The 26669-nt window shown below is 43.8% G+C and overlaps 1 protein-coding gene across 14 annotated transcripts in view; it reads right to left on the bottom strand.

Annotated features, from left to right (window-relative positions):
* Nucleotides 1–26669, bottom strand: part of RBMS3 (RNA binding motif single stranded interacting protein 3) — a 697130-nt gene that overhangs the window by 424635 nt on the left and 245826 nt on the right. The window contains exon 1 of one of the 14 annotated variants that reach the window (XM_068674449.1): nucleotides 16008–16748. The exons of 12 other annotated variants lie outside the window; for them this stretch is intronic. In XM_068674449.1, the coding sequence (XP_068530550.1) occupies nucleotides 16008–16082 (75 nt within the window). In that variant the 5' untranslated portion in view covers nucleotides 16083–16748. Of the gene's footprint in view, nucleotides 1–16007; nucleotides 16749–26669 lie in introns of those variants that run through there. One more of the 14 variants, XM_068674448.1, reaches the window with a different exon arrangement.

Below are 26669 nucleotides of genomic sequence, written 5' to 3'. Positions count from 1 at the left end.
TCATGAGCTGATACAGAACTGGTATCCATCACCTGTAAAAATGTAAATACAATTTGAACGCTTTTCAAACAATCTAGATAACACTGAACAAAAAAGAAAACCTCTGTAACATCAGATGTTTGATAGCTTTTCCTTTATCTGCTTGATGTGACATTTAGGAAAACACATTTTAAGAAGTCGGTGATGTATTCGAACTGTAACAATGGTTTTCTCATACCCTAGAACCTCAGTAAAATCATGGAATGACAGACTTTTAATAACGTCCCCCAAAACAATAATTTAAAAGACTATTTTACAAGCATAATGCAAAATTAAATAAAACTAGCACCCAAAAGATTTTTTCACTCCATAGAGAAAGATGTGGTACAGCCTGCAGAGTTCACGGGGGACTTCAAAGTTGCTATCAATCTTTATACAGACAGCATTCAGATACAGCAGTGATGGGCAGCAGTATAAAACCCTGAGAGAGAGAAAAATAGATAAAATGCCCTCAGGAACAAGTTTCTTTCCAGGAAAGCTTACTAAACCAAGGCTTAAATTGAAACAGTATTATTTTTCTATGTAGCGGCAGTTTTTCATCTCTTAACTCTCTATTGTTTGTAATACACTCCCAAAATGAAATTTCTTTCCTAAAGGCCAAATTCTGCCAGTCCTCTTCCTGCTGAATAATTCCTCGTTGAACATGCAGCGCTGCAGCAGCTACTCACAGGGTACCAGTCCTGCCATGAGCACGCCAGGACAGGGCCCAAACGGAGCAAGTGCAGCCTCCCAGTTATCAGTCTCCCCACATTAGGGCACTGTTTGGCCCAATAAATCACTTCTACTACCAACAGTGAAAAGTAACAGTAATACACCTAAACAAATCAGGCACTGTTTTTTCCTCCCCAAAAGGAAAGACATCTGCTTTGGATATTCCCCATCATTAATGTTGTAAGCAAGCAAGAGATAGAGCAGCACTCAGCAGCAAAACAAAAACTCAGGATTTCAAAGCACGTCTAATTAAAAATAGCGAAAGATCATCAGTTGAATGTAAACTACAAATAACTCAGCCTCTACCTCAAGAACTGAAGCCTACAGAATAAAGAAGCACTAGCACACTTACTCACCAGCTGTTCAAAAGACCTGATTCCCTTTGCTTCCTCTGCAAAGGATGTTCACACTGAGATACAGCTAAAGGCTTAAAGAGGGAAAAAGGGAAAGCCTGATCCATCGCATTAAACAGGGGACAATTGGGTGGCTGGGTGAAGAGCTACAAAACATCAGAGCGATGCAAGGTGCAAGGGGATGCTCCTCCAAGTTCCTGGGATAGAGCACCCTCTTGCATTTCCAGGCTGCCCTCTCTCTGTCCAGCCAAGGCAAGACACCTCCTGCCTTTCTGTCTCTGCAAACACTTCCTATCCCACCAACCACGTTGCCATGACTAGAGGTCTGGAAATAACTCCAGAGAGGTAGAAATTGCACCTCCCGTGGCCATTAGAAATGGAGAAGATCTGAAACAGCGCTCACTGCTTTCCCTTCAGTTTCCCAGCCCTATCTGAATGGCAGGGGAAGCAAAAGGATGTGTAGAAAAAATGAGTGGGCATCAGCTATTTGGCAGCACCCTGCTCATTTCTTCCTGCATAGGCAAAATCAGCAGTCTAAGATGTGTGCATTGGGAGCCCTGGTGAGGCTGGCAGATACATCACAAGCTTTTTAGAAAATAGAGACAAACAAAAGAATGCATAAGGCTTTGACTTTTGAACCTTTTAGATATATCTGGGTTAGATTTACAAATTTCTCCTTTTAATCTAGAAAGGCATCTCAAGAGAGATAAAAAAAAGGGCACACCTATGAACAAATATTGAAAATTTAGATCCTTTTAAACTAATACACCCCTAGAAATACTAAATTCCTGCCACTCAAACTGTGAGAATTGGTACCAGACCAAAGAAGTATTTTTAAAAATGCATGTTTCAAAAATAAATCCCACTTAACTACTAGAGAAGCTTCTGTCACATCTTCCCTCATCTAAGGAAATAATCATGTATTTTCTGGCAGCCCTAGCATCCCAAATACTACAAGATTTTTAGAAGTGAAAAAGCTGTATGGAAAGAAACGATGTCCATCCCTGTTATTTTATCTAAGCTGCCAAAGACAAACAATAAAGATAATTAAATCACTAACATTATCCTGGTAACAGTACAAAGTGTTACCTGTAGGAGATGGAGGTATTTGCTTTTGAAAATATATTATCTCAGTGCTGTTTCCCCTAAGAAAAATACAGTAAAAGTGAGAGAAGATTTCCCTGTCAGCTTGTAACTGCTGTTAAAAAAAAAAAAAAAAAAAAAAAAAAAAAAAAAAGTAACATTTAAGCCCGAAGGAGCTCCTGGTCTTTAAAACTGTGAAGTACATACAGTTCTAGCTGAAACTAATAGGAGCTGCAGGTGACCAGCACTTCTGACTCGGAGGCCCCATGCACTGTACGGAGCACCACCCCTTTGAAATTTCAGGCTAACATTTATCAGCAGCCAATTTGCCGAAGTGTAAACCCTTTCCCCCACAGTATTTACTTTTCAAAAGCACCAAAGAGCGGTGGGAGATGCAGCTCCCCTGCAACGCCACAGCTCCAGCGAAACAGGAGGCGAGCATGAGAAAACAGCCGCTGTGAGCCTGACCGAACGCGAGCCCCCAGCCATTGTACATCACGATATTTCCAGAGCTCTCGGCCGTTGGGAAAAGGCTTGCTGTCTCACTGACCTCAGCCGCTTTGCTCTTCTGTCCAGCTCCATTTTGTCCCCTGTGAAGCCAGCCAGCAAGAGCGGTGCAGGCTGTATTTTTGAAATGCTAGCATACCGACACCGGGACCTCCAGAGAACCGCGCTGCTGTTTCCCTCACCCTGCTGCCAACACCTGAAATCTGCCAGACAGCAGAGCATGGCAGGCTGGCCACCGAACAGCAGCGATGGAAGGATCAAAGCCCCGAGGAAGCCTGGGGAAGAGGCATAAAGGTAGTTTTGAACTAAAGGTGTGTGATCACAACCCTGAGCATTAGGAAAGAGAATGAAAGAAGTAGCAGAGTATGAACTGGGAAGGCAGAGTGACTCATTCCCAAGGCGATGGAGTAGCATACAGCAGGCAGGTAAACCCTAGACACTGGTGACCACGCAACACTTGGTCCTGGCTTTACAGCCCGCACCACAGCCTCCTACCAGGCTCTTCACTTCCCTCTGCTTCTACTCCTACCCGCCTTTGTGAGCCCGGCTTATTTACATTGCTCATAAACTCCTGCAGGCAAAGACTAGCTCTTCCCCTGGTTTTGTATGCAGCTCAGCTCAGTACAACTGCACAGTCGGAGGTAGCCTGCAAACAATAAAACACCATCAAAAAATAAAGAGGGGAAGAGCACGACTGGCTTAGGAAACACCACCGAAATATCTGTTCTATAAAAAACATGTGATGGTCAAACGGGAGGACAAGCACCATGACATACACACAAGCACTCGCTGAAGGGCAAAAGGAAAACCAGAAGGGACCTCCAGAAGGATGAGAAAACAAAACAAGAAAAAAAATCCATAAAACAACGGAAACAGTGAAGAGGCAAATTTGGAAACAAAAAAAGAAAAAAGGAAAGATCACAGAAGAAAATCACGACTACTGCTGGCTTTCCTTCCATTCACTTCACACTAACAATACTCACACCTCATACCTCAGGCTCTTCAAGGTCTGTCCTTGTCACCTAAGCATCAGATTGCCTCTTTACCACTGAGACTGGTTAAAAAGAAGGCACGAACTTACCTGACAATCTCTTCTGAGAGCAAATGAGAATGGGAAGGAGGAGGAAGGAAATAAAATTCACATCTCTCTACCCCAGAATAGCTGACTGGCACAGAAAGGAAGTCACCCACCAAAGATTAAGAAGTAACAAACAACTAATAATTTATTCCCTTACTGAAGAACAGGAGAGATGAAGCGTAAATACAGTCTACTTCACAGGCTGTTGTTGGAGCATGGCAGTCATACTTCATCCCCTCCACACAGATTGTAAAATCACAATCTACATCTTTGTGGCCATTGGCACAGCTCCTTGTTCTGCTTTAAAAACACCAATAATCCACCCTTGTTTATAGCATTTTCACATAATTATTGACAAACAAAGCCCTTGGGACACAAGAAGTTACCAGCATCAGGAATGTCATCCACTTCTCTCCCACCCACAACATACCTTTAAGTCAAACATGCCATATATATGTAAAAGATATAAATATATGCTTTTTTTTTTTTTTATACACAACTATTTCCAACACACCAATGAGGGAAGCACATACGACAGTGTTACAAGCCAAAATAGGGAGGGAAGAGGGAGAGTAATGACAACAGAGAATCTAAAATAAGTCCTGGCAAGCCCCACAAGGCTGGGCACGAGGAAACCAAAGCCAGTTGGCTCTGATGACTCTGCATCCATCAACTACTCTTTAGCTAACACCTATCAGTAAATAACTTCTTTGCCATTCCCTTGCTGATTAAGAGGGTGCTGTAGATTGCAGTTATCCTAAAGGACTGGAACCCAGACCAGTCCTTACAAGTTGTGACAACTGTTTGCAATATCCTTCCCATCGGTGTCTGACAGGAGGCTCCGCAGAGGACAGAGTCTTGGGGCTGTGCGTGGGCACCGTTTGAGTTTCCCTCCGCTATGCAGCAGGATGAAGCAGTCCTTGGCATCCTTGTCCAGATGTCTGCTACATTTTTTAATGTCTTCTGGAAGAATCTGGGCCAAGCACAGCTTGAGTCTCTGCAATGGTGCAGGCTGGGCCCTGATCTGCCCCTCATGCTACTGGCCACACACCACAAACATCCTCTTCACCTGGGCACCCCAGCAGGATGCCAGACAACCTTCCCCATGCTGACTCAGCAGAGAGCTTCTCTCTTCTCCTCCAAGGAAGCAAGTCCTTCAGCACTACCCCAGTTTTCCTCCTACCTAGCAGGAGGGCGCAGGTGTGCTGGAGATCCAGCCTGCCTGGCACAGCCTCTCACTTCAGGTAAGTGGTTTTGAAAAAGTGCTCTGTAATGCTCGATGCCCCATCTGGGAGTCATATTGGGTCTGATTTCAAGTGTTTTGAGCACTCCATCTGTCGGAGCTGTGGGCACTCAGCACTTCTGGATAACCAGAGATTAACATGTCACTTCTGCAAATGTTTTTCCTCTGTTTTCCCAGCTTTGCCTCCACTATTACACCGCTCACGCACAATATTTGCTCATAACACAGCAACAGCATTCATCTCCTCCGGATTCTGCCTGAAAAGAGGGGACATTGGATACTAAACAGGTCTACCCTAAAACTCTTGGTAATCTGGTATAGGCTCCTGGAAGCTGAGGCCATTATTTGCATGCAGCCATTACGTGAGCAAATAAGGTGTTTAAGGCACCTCTCAGAACGGGCTGTGAAGATTAGTTAATGTTTATACAACTCTCTGAAAATTGAAATGACTGCTACACACTGAGTATTACCACCACCAGGGATCCATTTAAGTAAAAGCAGCACAGAGAGCAAAGGAAACAAAACTTATTTCTTCTGTCCAGCACAATTATTGCCAGACTTATGCATGCTAAAAACACCCAATAACCCATCTAACGCACTAAATTAATGTTTATGCTATTAAGTTTAGACAATCTTATGCTGAAAGCTTTTCAAACTACAGGAAATTACACGTTGCGCAGGGACAACTGTATACAATTACAGTGATTTTGTAAAATGGCAGAGATATAAAGCAGAAGCGGACCGGCCAGCGAGGCTGCTAAATCACACAGATAACAAGTGCATCCTGACGGGGCAGCAGCCTGGAGCTTTCTCCCGGGTGTTTGAAGAGCCAGGAGCTATAGCAGCAATCCCAAAACTCAGGAAGACACCACACACCCTTAGTCATGAGGCAGCAGCAGGCAGGTAGGATCAGCAGGTACCACTCCTGCTGCCACTCTGGAGTCACCGTGCATCGCCCAGACCCGTTATTAGCCCACCCTGAACCACCAGCTGGCACCCCCTGCAAAAGCACCACTGGAAAGAACTCTTTTACTGGGGTTATTTGGATCAACCCCCGTGTTTCTTCAGGAGGCAAAAGCCTCAAAGGGATACTAAGCGCACCAACACAAAATCCTGCAAGGAGAGTGCTCTCCCAGGCAGAAAGCTCTCAGCTGCTTTGCTAAAGGCCACGGCAATATGTCTACTTTATGCTCGTTTTCACAAAGGATTGTTTAACAGTACTTAGTGCAGCCCTACCTCGACACAGCAAACGCCGTCTTAAAACAGCCTAGGTGAAGCTTTCAGCTTACCAAGTCAGCCTGAATGCTTTGTCAAACATCTGAAGGACTGCAGCGCTTCTGACTTTTCTCTGATGTCTTTCAGGTACAGAGCGGTATTAAAGCTAGTTTTCACGAATGCAAAACCAGGCAGAGACTTGGAAGTGCTACCGGTCCTATTCTTTACCTTACTCATTGTCTTGTTCACAGCTCATCTCGTCGCCAGTCTCCCTCTCACTGAACAATTTCAGAAGTGTCGTTTGCACACGAAGCAAGTATATATTATACAGTTCAATTACACGTGGGAGATTATTGGTTTGTGTGTATCAGCTAAGCAGAACGTCAACAGCTGTGTAGACACATCTCAGCCGATACGAAAAGTAGTCTTGTCGGCAGTTTTGATCTTAAAGTAAATACACTGAAAAACTTAGCTCTAATTAGGCTTAAAGGCAGATATGATTTTCTGGAACGAACACGAAACAAATGCTGCCGATAGCACTGTCTTTGCAGAATATCTTGTTTGCTGTTTCTTAAGTAGACAGGGCTTTCGAGATAAAATATTCTGACTCACAAGTGATGCGTCCCTGCTGTTTGTGTGTTGACAAAAACCTGAATTTTGTATTTTAAGCGGCGTGCTATGCTTCATTAATATGAAATCATCGTTCTGAATCGCAGACATATTAGCTGAGCTCCAAGTGACCTAATTCATTTTTAATATTTCATAGTTGGTTAAAAGCTGAAACAAGAGATCGCTAACGCAGCTCTGACACCCTCGCCATGAATCAAAAGATGTAGGGAAAAGGTCATGTGCTTACCAACTGGCACCCAACCAAATTCATCACTATAAAATGAGAGAACAGAAATGAAGACTGCATTTCCCATTATGCTTCTCCCTTCGTAAGAGCATCCATCAACTTGCACGTTACCAACGAGCGGAATTTATTTATATGTGTGTCCCCAAATAAAAGGTCAGAGATGCGAGAGAGATGAAATAAGGACCAGAGCCTTTGTCTAACCAAGAAGTAGTTCCTTCCCTTTAAAGCAAACTCGGCAGCAACAGCCTTTGAAGACCAAAAGGAGAAACAATTCCCAACCACATAAAGAAACTAACAAGTCCCTTATATGGCTAAGAATTGCAATGCCATTTTTTTTTCCACAGCCGGAAAAATTAGAACAAGAGGGAAAAATAGAGCAAACTTTAAAAAGGCAGTTCTCCGAGCACCAGGGAATTCACGCAGGCACATCGTTCCAGCTTTAAGAACTGCCAGATACTTTCTTCTTGAAAGAGAAGGAGGACATTACACCAGGTGAGTCCCTGAAATCCGTGTTTTAACTCTCCTGCTGTAACTATGGATACCCAGCTTTCAAACCCTTTTGTGATGTGGCAGAACACCAGGCTCCCTTGTCTGCTCCTCTTGTGAAACACCTCCATCTGAAGTCCCCTAATCTCCCTCTACCTGGCAGGTCACCGATGCACCACCTCAAGGTTTTCCCAGCTCCCTGCATCCAAAGAAGCCGCCCGCCCTCTCTGCTCTTGCTCCCCTATCTTCGATCCACCTCTCCCCTTCGAGAAACCCTGAGCCAGAGGTTCCCGGCTTCTCACCCAGGACGGCAACTCGATCGCATTGTGTTTTGTTTCAGATAACCAGAGCATTTCTCGCGAGTTAAGCGGGATGCACAGCCCAGCCGGCCCCGCCACCACTGCGGAAAGGTCGGGCTCCCGTGCAGCATCAGCATTGGGACTGAACTTGGAACAGCTCGGCCTGGCCAGCCTCTAAATATAGCGAAGGGAGGAAGGGCTGTGAAAGGGCGTGGGGAAGGGAGTGGGCCCGGAGCCAGGCGAGCAGCCGGTGAAATAAGGCAGCACCACGTTGGCCTGTCCCGCTCTTCTCTCCCGCACCCTGTGGTGAAACAGAGCGGTTAAGCAGAGCTCAAGGATTTAATCTGTTAATGCAAACTCACAAAATAAGAACAAACTACTATTTGATTTATACGCTCTGTGTGTGCGTACAAATCTGTTCGACAACTTCTCTTCTTGGATAGCTTCGAATCGCATAGGAGTGACATCACTTCCACTACATGACAGCCTATAAATCACCATCAACCACATGGCACCATCCATAAAAACGTGTCAGGGAGACACCAACAAGGAACAAAATATCAGAGAGCTTTACATCATCAACAAGCAGTCGTATGTGTCTTCTGGCTTCTGCTATGATCTATACAGATCAGGTGGTTTATTTCATTCATTTGCATCTGAATGAAGTCGATACAATTAGCAGAGGAACCCTTATAGAAAATCTGTCCAAACAATTTAATCTGCATAAATTTACCAGAAATTAAACCTTTTTTTTTAAAAAAAAAAAAAAGATAAATTGTTATGTGTAATACTGAAATTGATTTGACAGAGAATACATTGGCAGGGACTTCATTCCCATCACTGTTACAAGAAAATGAGATACAAACAAGCAAGACAAGAAAAAATGGAAAAAAAATGGAAAAAAAGGTCCTTCCATCCAAAAGCATGAACAAAATCTCTTTCTCACTTGACAGTGTCAGGCCTAAAAAAAGAAAATACTCTCAGCTAATAAAAACTTCTAGGAGAAGAGATTAGCATTTGCTGTAAACCAACATAATCAAAAAGACAGTGTGGCTAAGGAATCCAACAGGAGCCTTCAATTTAGGACTACAGATATGGTAAGTAACCTTTGCTTCACTTCTCCATTTAGAAACCCTGTGTTGTCAGGAAAGACCTACAGAGAAAACTGTTTCAAGTTTCAAGGAAGCTACACAGTATTTTTATCTTAATAACTACACAAATAAAAGCAAAATCCCTGCTCTGTCCTTTACTTCTTGAGGATTAACCATGCTTACTCTCTCACAGAAATTGCTAATCTTCATTACAGGCACCAGGCTCTACGCGAGACATCTCATATGACTCAATTAGACTTCCACTACATATAAATCATATCTCAACTGTGGCAGAGAGAGACACAGACAGAAAGACGGAGAATAAGCAGGACAAAAAAAAGATGCTGTAAAAGTATAAATCAGAAAAAAAGGCATTAAATAAGAGATGTAGCCTCCGAAAGCCCAAAATGCTGTTAAAACATCAGATGAGGTATGTCCTCACCCAATTGTACAGTTTAGAATGTTTTTGACAGTTCTCATTTATTTAAAAAAAAAATTAAAATAATAATGTATGTTGTTCATCTGTCCTGGTTTTGCCCTGGAGAACAGTATGTGCTTTGTGGGCCTGATTCTGTGTTACTGAAGACAACTGAAGCTCTTTCATTGATTTTTCAAGGGAAGCAGAACAGATCCCTGTTGCTATAATTTCTATTCAATAATATTATTGTTAATCAGCTATATAAAATATTGGTATGTCATTCCGCATGAGTACACGCAACTCTCAGGCTGAACTCTCCGCACAGTGAGAGTAGCTCTCCATGTAAAAATGTTTACTTCTAAACTTCCTTCCAACACTCAGCATTGCCCATAGGAGTGGGAAAGAAATTGCGAAACACCACTATGCAAACACTCACAACATACACTGTGACAATATTTGAGTAAATCACTGTTCTCGGTCTCCCTTCTCTGCCCATCTGCAGTCTTTGGTATGGAACAACTATATCATAAAAGCTCTTATTCACACATGCTTTTGATATTACACTATTTAATCACATACAGCTGTAGCTGATGAGACTGTTACAAAACACAATTTTAATGCAGCACTGGAAGCAAGTTCTGGAGACACATCAACCATTTTTCTCTACATAAAATTCTAACATTAAAAGACTTTTCTTCAAGAAAAAAAAAAAAAGAAACAAAATAATAAAAACAGCCCACTCTTCTTCTTTTTAAAAAAAAAAAAAAAAAAATCTGCTTCTCTTCCTGGACACTCCGGAACGGGCTTGTTTGCAAGTGAACTCAAAGTCCCTGCCCAGAGTATAGATAGTGACAAACCCACTTCCCCCACACCAGAAAAAATAATAATTAAAAAACCCTGCTTGAAATTATACGCAGAGAGAACGCTATCCAGGCTACTTACAGCAAGACCTGAAATGAACTCAGACATCCTGCTTGGAACAAGTCTTTCCTTATCTACTTTTTAATTCATGGAAATATACGAACTAACACTCCGATCATTTTTTACAAAGATACTTGCATTAAAGTACAAACATACCGTTGTGATAACTTTGAAAGCCCACAATACATTAAAAACCAAATCAGTAATTCAGAAGGTTGCCTTGTATCAGCGATTACAATTTATAACTATTAACACAGCGTTTGCCACAGTAACACCTCGGTAGCCTAATCTGCCAAATGCTTGCAACTTCCATCTTTCCTTAAGGAATTAATAGATATGCTTCCAAAATAATTCCCCACGGCATACAGTAAAATATGAATGTTTAAAAGACTAAAAATTTGATCTTTCCTTTCCCACTTCTTTTTTTTTTTTTTTTTTAATTTAGCAAACTTACATTGAGACAACACTTGAAAAGGACATCAACTAAGCAATTCAACGTTGTTTCAATATGTATCATGGTGTCCCTTACAGGAAGGAGCGTGTATTTATTCAGGCACATAAGGATAGACAGCAAACAGTAATGGAAAATGACCAAGTTCATATATTTTTGAGTTTTTCAGAGGACCATTGCTTTTACCTTCCTTACTGTTTAAAGCAAGAGGCAAAAATACTAGAGGTAGATGTTAATGTTACTGCCAAAATTACAACTGGGCTGACGTGTTTTTAAATGCCATTTGAACAAATTTCTTGCAACTTTAAGGCAGCTCTCTGAGGCATTTAAAACACGCCGCCACGTACTGAATCAAACGAGGGCTCAGCGCGAACAAACTTCATTCCTCGAAATGCACTTCTCTATTTGCAAGTGTTTGCCTTCACTTTTGGCACTATCACATGGGCTCCAGCTAGACTTTTGAGCTCTGGCGGCAGTCCAAGCTGCAGATGGTTGGAAATGCAGCCTGAAATCAGTGTGTGGTTGATGAATTACTCCTTACACCTGACCCCGGCTTCACACCAGGCACCAGGCACAGTCTGAGCACCACCAGCCAGAGAAGCCCTGTCAGGCATCTCCGTAGCTGGAACGCTTCCTTCGAGGCCTTCTGCGGGGCCAGATGGCCAAAAGCAGGGAATGCGGTAAACTCGCTAAACAGAAACGTGAGTGACAAGAGAACGCGGGGTGGGTAGGTACAAGGTGAAGAGAGGCGAGAGCTCCGCGCCGATTCCAAAAATACGCTTTCTAAAAGCGGCTGGTGGCACGAGAAGGGAGGCGTGCTGGTGGCGTGCAGCTGAAAGAGGTCCCTGATTCCTTCCTGCCAGAGAATGCCCTAAAAAAGGAAAAGAGGAAGCGAAACAAAACAAAGGGCTTCATCCAAATGCACACACCCAAACACGCACCCACGGAGAGACTTTTTGCAGTTTAAACACTTCTGAGTACACCTGTTTGAGTTTCCCCGTTGTTGTCTCCTCAGGTGGGGCAAGTATCTGTCGCTTCACAGCCACGCTCATTAAGCTCCTCTTGCCTGGGGGCTGGTCCACATGTTTCTCACATCCAGAGAGACAGGATTTTACTCACATAAGCATTGGGAAATTGCACTTCTGGCTTTTGCATGCATTCACACGTGCATTGGGCACAGAGAGATTAAGGCGCACTGCGGGTACAGCCAGCGCTGCCTCCCTCCTTGGGGTATTTCGGCCTCCTCGCTGGGGAGCAGGGTCAAAACCCTGAGAGTCAAACCACCAAACCCAAACCGTGACTAACAAATAAGAAACATCCAGAGAATGCATGAAAGCAAACCGCACGGAAACAGCTGCTAAACTGGCTTATTTTTACCCCAAATGCAGGTACAGAGATCACAAAACAAAATTCCTGTCTGCAGGTAACTGTGACACCTTCTCCTTCCCACCGGAACGATTAAGGTTTTTTCTGCATACAGCTACTGAGCAAACTTACCCCATCTCTAGGTCTGATTGTAAGTTGCAGGGAACAGAGATAAAGCAGAGCATCTACTAAATTAAAGCGACTCTCAAATATACTCAGATAGTTTAGGTTAAATCTTTTTCTTTTCAAATCATTAAACGGAATTTAATGGTGCTCAGTTTTGTTTTTCCATTGTGCAAAAGGGGAACGAGAAAAGAATTTGCTTTGGCAAGCAAGAAACTAAAGAAATAAATGCAGACCTCAATGTGAAATTTCGTCTCATTATCATTTTATACGTGACAATTTACAACATACTGCTGTAAACCAGTTGCTTGAGTAGTTACGCCATCAGCAAGGAGACAAGGAAATTTATTTAACAGCGCAAAATAAAAAACTGCTGTAGCTTCTCATCAGATAGGTTCAGATCTATCTCCTCACAATATTCTTTGCGGCAAGAGCACAAGACTACCCTTGATTCACAAGAGTAACAAAAAATGTTTGTTTTGAAGTAAACTCCTAGCACTCCAAGAATGAGACTCTAGGCAGATCCTGGGAGCAGAGAAGTTCAAACACTTCGCTTCCAAATTGCAGTTGTCAGACAGTGTCATGCCAAAACAAGAAAAATAAGGTCGCGTCTTTCCTCAAACTCAATGCTTGTCCTTAAGAGATATATTGAATTCCTTGCAATTGTCTCTTAAAAACTGACTGACCTTCCCCCCTGATTATTCTCAGTTTTGGATGACATTGGGTTTATCTAAACCTGCAATTAAAGTTTTAGCTTCAGTGGTGGCATCTGATAATTAAGGAGCACAAGTAAATTGAATAATAGGAGTGCGTGCTTCACGTTGCACAAAAGGCCACAAAACACTTTAAAAACTTAAATCAATCAGCCAAACATATGGAATCCATTTTTTCCTATTTATAATCCTATTACCCATATAGCTATTCATTTACACCACTTCTGCCTAACTACGTGCCAGCTAAGTTAGAAGATACGAACGCAGATTGGAGACTTAGCTCTTACGCAGCTTCGTGCTCCCCCAAGAGAAGGACGTGATGCAGAGTGAGGCAGTGCTTCCCTGAGAACAACCGAGACAACTTCATGAAACACGCAAAGCAAAAAGCAGCACTTCACCCAGACGTGGTGGGGTACACCCATTTCAAAACTTCGCCCATTTAACATGCTGCCACTCGGCGTTTCACAAGCTGTAGACAAATGCCATAAGAAAGCCTAGAATTTCTTTCTTAATTACAAATGAATGCAACCCCCCCCACCACCACCACCACCCTCAGCGTGCATGTCTATGAACATAAGAACACATTATTTCCTAAGAGCTGAATCCTACAACATTCTGTACAAAGGACAGTTTTGAGAAATTAGAAAAAAAAAAAACGATGAAGTTCACAGTACAGTCAGAGTCATGCAGGGGTTTATTAACATGAGTTGCTCCAAAAGGCATGATAAAAGATACAGCTCTCCACCACAATGTTATTTGATTACCCGAATATTAGCTTTAGACACACAATGGATCTAACTGCTTTAAAATGTCCCAGAAGCTGATGGCTAGCTTTAAGGTAACAAAATCCAGATGCTGCCTGTCTGCACTACTCTAAACTCTTAAAGTCTATAGAAGTGAAAAAACTCATATGCATGTCTCTGTATGCATGCGTGTATGTGTTTATTATTTAGGTTTTATCCATGCACTTAACTGTGGAGCGAGGGAGAAAAGAAAAATTAATGTCATATAAACTGTAGCACCGATTTGCAATGTTACCTGTCCTTGCAGCAATAGCGCATGTGTGCGCAGACAGGCGCACATGACTTTTCACCGGGTTGATAATTTTATATACCAGCTATAAAAGCGCGTTTAATTTAGCTTTTCCGTACCGTGGCTTTTTTTTAACCTAATGCTTTAAAAAATATCATTACTATTTTAAGCTCAAATGCAAGATTAACTTCCTTAAAAAGCTTATTTATAAAGTTTTAAAAAAAAAAAAAAAAAAAAGGAAAAAGTAGAAAAAAGAGAGACTGGCAAAATGTAAGCTACGTGAGTAAAAGGCATGGAATGTCCAATATTTCTCCTCCAATACTCGAGGCTATTGTTCTTTCAAAAAAACACCATCAATTGTTTCATGTCCTTGGCTTGCCAGGTTTTGAGGAATAGCATCAGTCTGCGTCCCCCAATCCCCCAAACAGTTAAAGCTATAGGCAATATTGCAGTCAGGGCTAGTGACGGGCTGCTGCTGCAACAGCAACAATACACACTAAATGGTCACAAAGGTAAAACGCAATTTGGATCGACCTTGAAAGGAAGAGGAAAAAAAAGCAAGAAAAATCCCTACAAAATATAAAATTAAAAAAAATCTTAAATTTTATACAAAAAGCCTGCACAATAGGCTGAAAGAAAGAGCCCAGCGAACAAATGAGAGGTAACCCTGTTAGGAATTACAAGGCTATAATCACATTGAGTGGTTCTGGTGTCGTCGCAACTCACCCCAGCCTGATTCTCAGTTTTGACAATTAGTTAATTTATATCATGCAGCAGTCTGGCTATAAACGTTAACGGGAAAGTAATTTTATTAACGGGGAAATATAACTTAGCCTTTCAGAGCCGCCACCAGACCAACGTGTTTCAAACCAAAAGTCTGCACGAGCCAGCCTCCCCAGGGCACCCCACACGCGCAGACACACACGTCAAACGTCCCATGTGTTAAATTCGCCACAGAAGCACAACGTGTGTCCGTGTACGTAGGGGTACATGCATGCGTGTGCACCCCAGCTATATTTTTTTTCCCTCAGAAGGATGTTACTTTATTGACTGGAACTGTTAATCCGTGGCTGTGAGGTTACACTCCAGAGCAGGAATTTTTTTTATTATTATTTTTTTCTATACCGTGTCCTACCAGGGCTTGCAAACTTTCGTTTTAGGGTTTTCTTTTGTTACTGTCCCTTGGTTACAAAGGATATCTTTTCAGAGAGCAGACTATTATACAACGGCACGAGAAAAATAAAGCTTTAATTAACCAACTCATGGCCAGGTAGTATTGACTTTGCTCAGCCCCTGAGGAAGAAGAAGATGCAGGCCTGCTTTCCAGTCTCCCGGCATTTTAAAAATTATGGAGAAAAGAAAGAAGGAAAAGGAAGAGCCCATGCTTGGGTACGCTCTCCAAAAGTAGCTACCCTCTATTTCTAGACCTTTGAAATGCAACAGAGTAGAGCCCTATCATCCTCAATGTGTAATGAAATATTAAAAGCAGTGCAACCCACTGACACAAACTCCGCCAGATTTACAGCCCGTTCGCTCCTCATCCTCCCCAGCCCTTCACAGCATCTCCCGCTCAGCTGATTAAAAGTTTGAGTTTCCACAGACGCCTTTTCTGAGGGCAAAACGCTTTCAAGCCCCGGGTGAACTGGAGGGATCGCTGCAAGAGCCATCGAAGCAGCGTTTCGTGCCTGATGCTGTCCAGAGCAATCCTCACCCTGTGCCATAATAAACACGCTACCTGCCCGGCGTTACGATAGCGCTCACCAGAGCGCTCTCCCAGAACAATAAAAGGAATTGGCCGACGCCAGCGGCCCTCGAAACAAATCCGGTCGAATAAATAAAATTAAAGCACGGACACCAACCTTCCTGCCTCTCTCCCGCCTGCTCTCTGCCTACCAGCTCGGCTCTGCGTGACACCCAAGCCCAGGAAAGGAGGGAAAGGCAGCGAGCCCGGCCAGCAGCCCCTGCCATTTGCACCGCTCGCTCCCCATCGCCCGCCGAGTGCCCGGCGGGACCCGCGCCCTACCTTGGTTTGGAGATAGTGGGGGTAGTAGTAGGTGTACTGGGGGTACATTGGCTGCTGGTCCAGGCGTTTGCCCATGTAGCTGGAGTCCTTCTGGCTGGTGCAGGGAACTCGTTGGCAGGGTGTAGTGCCCCAGGGCCTTTTTCTTCCCTCTCACGCCGCTATTCCTGACAGCGCGGGCGACGGAGGAGGAGGCTGCCGAGACTTCCTCGCCGTCTACCGCGCGCTACTTCCAGCGCAGCCAAAAACGCACAGGCGCGCACATCGAGGGCTGGGTGGCTGGCTGCGAGGGTGGGAGGAGGTGGGTGGCAGCCCCCTGCCCGGCTGCCCCCCCGCTGGCAGCGGCAGCAGCGTGCCTCCGGCGGTGCCCGCTGCCCGGCCGGGGAGCGTCCTGCGAGCGGAGCCGGGGAGGCAGCGCAACTCCAGCCCGCTGCTTGCTTGCTTGCTTCCTTCCTTGCTCTTCTTCTTCTCCTCCTCCTCCTCCTCCTCGCTCGCTCTACCTCGTCCTCGCCCCGCTCTCGAGCCCTCCCCTCTCGCTCCCCACCCACCCCCCTTCAAAAAAAAAAAAAAAAAAAAAAAAGGGAAAAAAAATAAAGAGGAAAAAAAAAATTAAAAATTTAAAAAAAAAAATAGGAAAAAAAAAAAAAAGAAAAAAAAAGGGGGGGGGAAGGGAGGGAGGGAAGAGCCTTCCCCAGCCTAGTTGCCGCTGCCTCCCTCACGGAGTGACATGGTGCTCGGGGCTCGTCCTGTCTTTCATTCAAACCCCCTCCGCGCCGCGCCGCCGGTGGGAGGGACCTCGGCGCGCCGCTCCCCCGGGAGGCCGGCGCAGGCCCCGCGGCCGCCCCCGCGCCCCCGCCCCCGCCCGCTGCCGCCGCCGCCACCGGCCCGGCCCGGCCGGGCCCCGCCGCCCCTTTTCCCACCCTCGCAGCCCGCGGGGCTGGGAGCGCCGAGAGGCTGCGCTGGGACCTGGGGGGAGCCCGAGCGGTGGGGGTGAAAAATGCTCCGACGGCGATTTTTGGATGTATTGGGGCGGCGGGGGGTGTGAGGCTGAGCAGGGCAAGGCGGGGTGACCCCCTCGCAGCCCGCCTCAACTCCTCCGTGCAGCGCTTCCCCGAGCGGCTGGGGGACGACCCGGGGCCAGACATATTAAATACATACTTTGTTCGAGCGCTTATATAAGGCTGGGTTTATTTAAAGTTGGAACAAAATGGAGGAAGAGGGTAAAGAGGAAACTCGCCCGGCGTGACTTCGGGTGCCTTCGGCCGGACACCACCACACCAGTTACACAGTTGCCACAAAAGTTACACACTGGTCCCAATGCCCCCAAAACCAAGCGATCAAGGCTCAGCTCCCAAGGCCATAGCAGCAAATCCCACTCCAACGCACCCCACCTCAGCCAGGTGAGGGGCCAGGCACCGTACCCACACCTTGCCCACCTGCAGGACCTCACACCTGCATGGGGTCCCCATGGCATGGATCGGTGTCTGCACAGGGCCTCCCAACATCCACCCCCTGAAGGACTCAAAGGGAGAACACATCGTGCAACATGACTAAATCACCAGAAGAAAGTGTGTGAATAACAAAATGTTTCCTCTTGTACACAAGTCCCAGCATTTCTCCTTTTTTTATGAAAAAAAAAAAAAAACCTATCCTTTAACACGTCATCAGATTCCTGGGCCTTTCTACAGTGGCTTTGCCTATTTCTAAATTCACGGTGGGGAATATGGGGTGGCAGCTTCTTTTTGTTTTTATTTAAATCATTGATAGTATTGCAGTAGGATTGTCAGCTGCTGTATTATCAACCAAATTACTTCAAAAAAAAAAAAAAAGAATTATAAAAAGAATTTCTTTAAAGGGACACTTCTCAAGGCTGGTAGAGCTAAAATTAAACTTGCCAGCTGTGTTTTGGTTTGTGGGCACGTGCTTGAACATGACAGGAACATGGGAATATCACGCTTTACGCTGGCAGTTTGCTGTTCGTGTAAGCAGGGATATTTGTTCTGGGTTCCTCTAACTGCCCCATCACCAGCTAGCGGGAGAGCAGAGGAAAGCAGCTGAAGGAAACGGGCAGCACAGGACGCAATATGAACATACAAAATACTGCCTGCATGCATTCTGGGGTTTTACGACCAGGCAGCATTAATTACTGACACTTGGGTACCTGCGCACATTGTAGGAACAATGAAGTGCTACATGTACACAAGTGTGTGGCACCTGTTTCAGGAGAGAAACTTTTGGGGAACCCATTCTCTGTTCCCAAGCCACTGCACCAGCATTAATTTTTGACCTCACTCAACTCGGAGCACCTTGAAATACATCCCGTTGCCTCAGCTCCCAAAGTCATGGATAGAGATTCAGCAGAAAGGCCCAACTGGACAAAGCACTGAGTACTTTCTATCTGTCCTACAGTCTGGGCTGCTCAGGAGTGCTGGGTCCCGTGTAAGCTTGAAGCACAGGTGGAGAAAGACAGAAACTGGAGGAGCAGCCTGACATTTCTCACTCCCAGCCCTAAGCTGGTTCTATTGCTACTCAGCTTTAAATACACCACCTTGCCTCGTACTACATGATACTTGAGTGATGCTCTTGCTTACGCCCTTTTTTCTTCCCACACCTCTCCAAAGGTGAAATAGGCTGTTGGAAGGTTTGTATCTGCAGGAGCAAATAGCAACTGCTTGGCTGTGTGCTGTGCTTTCAGCCTGACAGCATTCAGGTTGTTCTTCCAGCTGCCAGAATTAAGTTGCTGTGCTTCTCCCCCCACCTTCGCACTTCTCCCTCAGGATATTAGCGTGTTTTTTCTTCCTAAGCGGTTTGTTTGTAGAAGAAGATGTAACCAGATTTGGGGGAAGAAAGAACCTATGTGTACAGAGTGAAATAAAAAAGGATACTGAGGAAGTAGAAAAACTTGCACTCTGACCAAGAACTCTCCTTGAACGTGCACGGTTTGCTGTGGCCAGTATTTTGCAACCAGGAAGGCCCATTCTGTCTGTTTCACCTTACTGCTCTGAGTATTTCACCTCATGACATAAAATTTAGATACGAGATTTCCACACGTGCCCCATCACGTGCACTGACTGGTACCACCAACAGCTTTCCCTACCAGGAAAATGTCGGGAGGCGCGGGAGAAGCCGGGCTGTTCCCAGGCCAGGTAGGGCTGGCTTCAGATCTGCCATTCACCAGCTCTCACCCAGCTTGCTGATGGTTTGAGTTTCCCTTTTCACCTGTAATCCTGCCAAGGTGCTGAGCAAGAGCAGAGACCGCTCAGCATCTGGCATGCTTGAGCCTTCAGAGATGCAAGATAGAGTGGAGGCAGCAAAAATAGGAATCCAATATAAAAGAGTAGGGGGCCAAGGGGAGAAGGCAGGAGGCAATATAGCAGAGCAGAAATGCAAATGAACAGCCACAAAAGCAGATTTAGATAGCACACAGCCTCTGAACAAATGCTAGCGCTGGAAAATGGAAAATTTCCATTTGCAAAATACAGACATCAAAAAGATCATCTGTGACTTGGGAGCACACTGTTTAAATAGAATCCCCTTCATTTTCTGGCCTGTGCATTTGAATAACCGAATCCACTTGCAAACTGAAATACCAGTTTGCCTACTGAGTGTTAAGTATAAATGTTCCTCAAAAGAAAAGACAAGCTGTTCAGTCCCAGCGAGCAAACTTCGCAACTTTCCTTCCTGCTATTGGATGCTCGTTGTCAACCCCAAGCCCGGAGCACTCGTGGGAATCCAGCAAGCAAGCCAGGACCCAGCACACCTGAAAAGGAGTTGCTGCGCTGGTGTCACCCGACGTGCGGGGAGTTTTGCAAGACAGGCGAGCAATAGGAATCTCTTGGACAGGAAATTTAGAAATCAAATGAAATAAATGGGAACCAATCAGCTGGAAACCAGACAGCCAAATTTATTCAAAGGCAGATGCCAAAGGATATTAACTCAGAAACAACCAGCGCTGTGGATAAGCAGCGTGGAGTTAACTGACAGAGGAAAAAAAAAAAAAGAGAGAGAGAGAATAAACTGAGGTAAAGAAATTATGTATGTTTGGATGTATTTTTACATTTCATAAAACACAGATTTCTTCATTCACAAAAAGAGATTCAGAATAAAATCACAGGCACCTACTAGAAGAATGTAATTCAGGGGCTCTTATTTGCTAGATACATCTCTACATGTGCTCTTTTTCCCTATTTTAATAATTTTTTTTAGCTTTCTATGAAAACCTTCTTAATTCACATTGAGCTGACTCATGGAGCAATTCAAGCATTTTCTAGCTCCTTGCTCTTGAAAAGCAGCAATGTGTACTCTAGAAGAATTACCCTTTGACAAAATTAAGGCAAAATCATCTAAATCAGGACTAGGGAAAAGTCTCTCATTCAGCAGCAGAAATGCAGCAGCCATCATCTAAAGCAATATAATAGGTTAAGGAAAAATACCAACAATGATTATCTCGGGCTTACATTTTTGACACTGTCTCTCAGCTTTTATTCTCTCTATTTACTCATTAAAGCTGGTTTCAAAGGAGACTATAGTGATGTCTGACAGCTTGTTTACAATGGGTTACAAGAAGAATACTGATTTTATTTCTAGATCTGTCAGCTCCTTCAGTCCAGATACTTTAAAACTACATTGACGAACACAGGATCTTGCTATTTATTAGTTAGTTTATCAGGCTGATTTGCCTAAGGATAGCTAAGTGAATTTCTATCAAGCGATATATTCCGGTGCAACCAGGATCACTAAAGCATGCAACAGAAAAAAGGCAGAAAAAAGACACCGAGCAACAGAAGACTTAGCATTGCAACAAGACAATTAGGGAATTAAGTGCTTGAGATCGACAAATTCTCTCTGAGGTGGGGGATGCCACTCTTTTCTGATGTGCCATGCCTCAGCCCTACCTGTGGCTCCAGAAAGCGGACCCCAAGATTAACGTAGTGGAAGCGATTCTCTATCCCGGTCTCATCCTGCCTCAATGTGGCATTTGGCTGCAGATGGAGGACCCCCTGTTCACATCTCCTCCCTCCCTCAGCAACCCAGGCTTTCTGTCAGTAGTATGGCATGAACGTTACATGCCATTTTTTTCAGTAAGGGGGAGGAAAGGAAGGGAAGACCCACAAGAGATCAACAACACAAAGGGTGGCTTTCCCCACACACATATCTCCCACCTTCATGAAGCCACACAGGTTTGTCCTCCAGTCTTTGGCACAAACCATGGCAGTACCATGAGGTCTAAGATGAGGCAGAGCTGCAGGCGGGTAAGATATTGGACAACAGCAAGGGTTAGCTATCTAGCTATCATTAGATTTTATTATTTTTCTCCCCATCATCATCTACTTAATATTATTCAGTATTTCCATGTTCAGTATTTCCACTGATTGACTTCTAAAGGCTCAGTCCTAAAGGACATCTTCAGACAGTGGCAGAGTGGAAAATTTCAAGAAAAAAGGTGAACAACAGTGAACATTCACTGATAGCAAATTGTATTTTCCATCTGATACAATCTCTTGCCTGCACAAGCAAATGAAACCAGCAGCCAGTTGTACAGACAACCCAAATTTATGTGCTAAAGTCCTCTTTCTGCAGATGTTAACAGGCACAACCACAGTAAATAATGTTGCCTTTATCTTTTATCTATGGTCTACTTCTTATGCACCTGAGAAGCTTTGCAAGCATTGATTCATTCTGTGATGTGAAAGAGGATGAAGTGACATAGCCAACCAGTGGCAAAGCCGAAGTTGTTACAACAAACGGTGGATGCCCATCCTCATCACCCATCACCACACCGTGATGGCCATAGAAAACATAACCTGCAGGTAAGGACTGGTGCTTTCATCAGTCCTGAAGGGGATTCATGAGGGCAGAAGGTAGCTCAATGGCAGGGAAATGCAGTGTGGGGACATGGGAGAGCAATATGGGATGCAGTGACTCGCTGCTACACCCTCAAACAAGATTCACATCAATAATTCAAGGCTTTCAGAAAACACCGGGATTTTGCAGAGGTTAGGCCTTTCAAAGGTTGCATTTTCTATAGCAACTCCACATCACGAGGTAGTAAATATTGTGCCTGTTCTTGAGTCTATACAGTTAGGATAAAAAGGGCAAGCTTTTCATGCCCCCAGACAGCAGCAGGACTAACCAAGGTCATTTTGCTAGTCCAGCACATTAACTTAATGCTACCAGCATTACAAGTGGCACAATGTCAGGGAGAGAAATTCTCCACTTCCCACCTTCCTCCCTCCACAGTCCTGCTTACTAGTCACCTTCCCCACCCCTCTGTTTACTTAAAATCAGACTGTAATCAGGAAACGTGAGCTTTTTTTCTTGAGGAAGTTTATTTCTGAAGGTAATGGGGAGACGTAAATATGCCGCCTGTTTACTGAGGCTCATAAACACATAAGAACACAGGCAATTAATTGTCACTGAGAGAGTTCCACTGAACATGGAAAATCCTAGCTTTTTAGGGCACGTTTAAGTAAATGTTCACCCATCATGTACTGAATTACTTAGTGAGATATTAATTTTGTGCTCCAACTGAGGGTAATCACAGAACAAACCAGCATTATTCACATTGCTCTCTGAAATTACAGCAAGGGTAAGCTGAAGAACAAAGGCCAGCAGGAGTCGAGCCTCTCGACTTGAAAGGAATTATCTTTTCCTCTAATTGAAGCGAGGGCTGTTTTGTTTTGGTTTTTCTTTCCTTCCTCTCGCTAAACTTCCAGCAGCACTCCTTGGGAGAATGGCTCCTTGCAGCGGGCTGGTGCTCTTGGAGCCCAGGAGCAGCGCCTCATCTGCATGGGAAAATTTACTGAGCTGACTGTACCAGCATCCTTGGCAGACGGAGTTATACCAGCAGAGCTCTTCATGCGGGCTTACGCCAGTAAGTGGCCCTATTTACGTAAGGCCAGAAAGCTGAGAGGTCTGGGTCCTGTTTGCTGGTGCTGCCCCTGACCTAGGCTGTGACCTTGGACAAACAAACCACTTCTCCATCTCCCTCCTGCCTTGCTCAGCCTCAAGAGCGTCAACTGGAAGCTCTCTGCAGCAAGAGCAATCTGCTGGATTTCATAGCAGCAAGGGAGAACCTCGATTTTGGTAGGGCACCACAACAGCACATCATCAGAAATCTGTAATAATGTACGTAAACTGCTTGTTCTTACACCAGCCAGCCAGCTGGTGCTAGATGACTCTCACGGGCTGGGGCATTTTTTTTTTTGCATGGGAAAAAGTTAACAATAGGCAAGAACAGAGGGTCATCTCAGGCGAAATTCTTTCGCTATCAAATATAATACTTTCAGCTTTCTCTATACTTATCCTCCCTAGCATGCCAAGACACATTTCTTCTTGTCTCTTTCATATCTGGCAGGCTTTTTTATCCACTAAATAACTCTTCATCTAATGCTGGCTGTAAATAAGGCCTGAAGGAGCCTTGGCTAATAATTTCCATTTCATTTGGTAATAGACCCCCTTCTAAAATGCAGTACAATTACAGCAATACACTTAAAATTTTGCCCAAAACTTCATTCAAGAGTGTTTGTAAAAATATTGTTTTTCAATTACCACTATTGCTTATTTTATGGTTATGATGAAATCTCAAAATATGACCATTTTAATTCAAATTTTGATTTTTTGTTTTAATTTTTTTTTTTTTTCACGCAAGTCCTGCTTTGACCCATCTGCAATCAAAGTTTCTCCATTTGGTCACACTGAAAAAGGAAAAAAAAATAAGTCTAAAAAAAAGTCTGTATCATTTTTTTAAATACATAAAAAAATCTTTTTTTTTTTTTATACATGTAGGAAAGCATTGTTTCGGAATTATACAGACAAAATACCAGTATTTAAATTGGTCCCTAGTGAAATGCGTTCCTTGGTTGTTTGTTTTTAATTGTAGTTCACAACTGGGAAAAGCAATTTGCACTTTAGCTTGTCCCACTAAGCCACTCTGTAATTCAGAGTCTGTTCAGTCCGAAGTATTTCATAAATAAAGAAAAAATGCAGGTTAAGAAAAACCATAACCTTTGGACACAACAAATGCTATTCTTCTCCTCCTCACCTAAACACAATCGGGTAGTGCAAGCACATGAAAACACTTACTAGAACCTCTAGTGCCTTCTTATCAACGTGTAAAGCTTCCTGGTGACACTACATGAGAAATTATAAGTGTCCACTAAATATGGAACCAAAAGATTGCGTGTGACAATTCCCAACAGAGGGGGAATTTCCGGCTCTCAAATTATCCCCTACCCAGATACAGAGAAAATGCGCAGCAAATGGAGAAGTACAGTGCTGTGAGCTGGGTGAAAAGTTCTACGTGCAGATAAGCTGGAGACTTGAAGCAATTCTCTGTTTTTCAAATCAGTTCACTCTTCTGTAGGAATAATGGCATTTTTTGTAATAGACAGCTTCCATTTACCACAGAACCAATGCAACCTGCCGTGCAAAATCAAACTTTATGTCACGCCAGATTACTGTCCATCATAACCAAAGAAAATGTATTGAACGGAATATATTTGGTTTAGGAAATCTGTATTTTGTCAGCTGCAGTATAACTCATTGTCCATTAAACAGCACCAAGCCCATTCTAAACAGAGCACACTCTATAAATGTTTAACCTCCCAATCCTATACTTGTCAACTTTCCAGAACAAAAGTGAGGGTGATACCTGACATCTAACAAAAACAGAGTTAGGGCTGCCATTTTCCTGTACCAGAAAAATTCTTTGGGTAAGAGATCATATATTTCCTGCAGACAGACAAATGCTAATTATAGCTCAAATCTTCCCTCTTTCTTTCCTCTGCCATTTATTTCTTTGCCTTCCTCCTCTTCCCAGTGCATCTTTTCTTCAGTCTTGTTCATCGAATATCTTTTGCCTTCAAAAAAATCTCATCAAATCTCTACATTCTCCTACAGTTATCTGTTTTGAGAATAATTTGCCTGCCCTCTTTTATATATTCCAGCTGGAGTTTTTAATAAAGCACAGGGACTCAAGGCTACTGTATTTTTATTAGGAGATGGTGGAAACTTTATAATGATTTCTATTCACATTCAGCAAACGCTCTTCCCTATTGTTCTACCCTATTCACCTCTGCCAACATCCTATTCCCAAATCACTTTTACTCTGTAATCCTTCATCCATTTTGTCTCCTCTTCTTTTCTGTCCCCACCTAACCCCTATCTTGCCAGTACAAGTACTTTCCTTTTCTTAACCTTTTCTCCTTTCCTTTTTTGTTGCCCTGATTCCTCAGTCACAGATGTTTTAGGTTCCACTGATATTTTTCCTACTTACATCTCAGTTCTTTGAATACAGAACCAAGATGTTCTTGTGGGGGGAGAAATCACTGAGCTATTCTTTTTAACTTGGAAATCCGTCCTGCCAGGTTGGAGGAGAAAGCACTGTATGCCACAAACATCTAAATTCATGTCAGCCAAGGTGCCCCAGCAGGGCTGGGGACAGAGTTAGGGAGTTTAAAACATAGTGGAATGAGAGGATATTAAGTTCATTAAGTGGGGAAGAATTAGGTCTGATAAACTGAAGATCCAATCAATCCCAGCTCTTACTGACTTACTTTCAACAAAGGGATTTACAGAAGTTTCTGCTGGGTATGAATATACACATCTTCCCTTCTCCTAACAAGTGCAAGTTGCCCACCCCTGACAACACACTTGTCTCTTCAGGATCCCACGGCAGCAAAATATATCAGCTTAAAAACACAAAAACAGTCATTGCCAAAGATTTCTCACCTCACATACGGTGGGGTAAGAATGGCGAGGGGAAAACACTATGAGCATGTGGGAGTGAAATATTAATCTTCTGGTATAGTTTTCCAGCTGAAATACTGACAAGAATTCTGTTTGCAGATAATTTGTGGTTGGGCCATTTGGTACATTCCCACAAAGCAAAGGTAGACATTTTTGTACTGTGAAGACATTGTAGACAAATATATATATATGTATATATATAATTTTGGAGTTTTAGCAATAGATATATCTTTGTGCTAGTTATCTTACTTGAATGTTTCACCAGAAGGGCTGGTAGCATTCTGTCACTATGGTTATTTGACATTTCCCATTTGAGTTAACTACTGGTTTGTCAGATATCTACCACTTCTGTTGAGTATTTCCATCTTGTAGATCACTTCCTCGCTTTGAATTCATGTTGAGAAATTTCAGTCAAACCGTTTGTCTTTTTCATGTTTCTCATGAAAGATACCTGCTGAGGTGCCAGGGGGTTACCCATCACTCACTGAGATGAGGAGTTGTGGAAGAGGGAGCCCAAAAGGAGACTGAAGAGTAAAAGTAAAGAGGAGAGTAAAAAGGGGGGACATGTCTAGGTTATATGGGAGGACTAGGACAATAAATCAAGGCATGGATGTTGTAAAAGGAGCCCAGGGTGGGTGAGTGTCACAGTCTACAGCAGAGAGGGGTCAGATGGGGAGGTGGGAATAGTTGTGCAAAATGGGAGGTGAGATTAAGAATGGAGTAAAACTAAGAATCAAAAAGCAGCGGTGTTGGCCACCAGGTAGCTGAGAAGAGCCAAATGGTTTTGGGGAGCAGGACAGGACAAAAGAGAAGCCAAAATGTGTGAGAATGGAAGGGGCAGAGAGATGTATAAGGAAAGGAAAAGACAGCCCTCCCCATACACATCCTGGACCCAGTGACATTGACCACTCCTCT

The sequence above is a fragment of the Anas acuta genome, chromosome 2 (genome assembly GCF_963932015.1).
Source record: "Anas acuta chromosome 2, bAnaAcu1.1, whole genome shotgun sequence".
Classification (NCBI taxonomy): Eukaryota; Metazoa; Chordata; class Aves; order Anseriformes; family Anatidae; genus Anas; species Anas acuta.
This window is presented reverse-complemented; position numbering and strand designations above follow the sequence as displayed.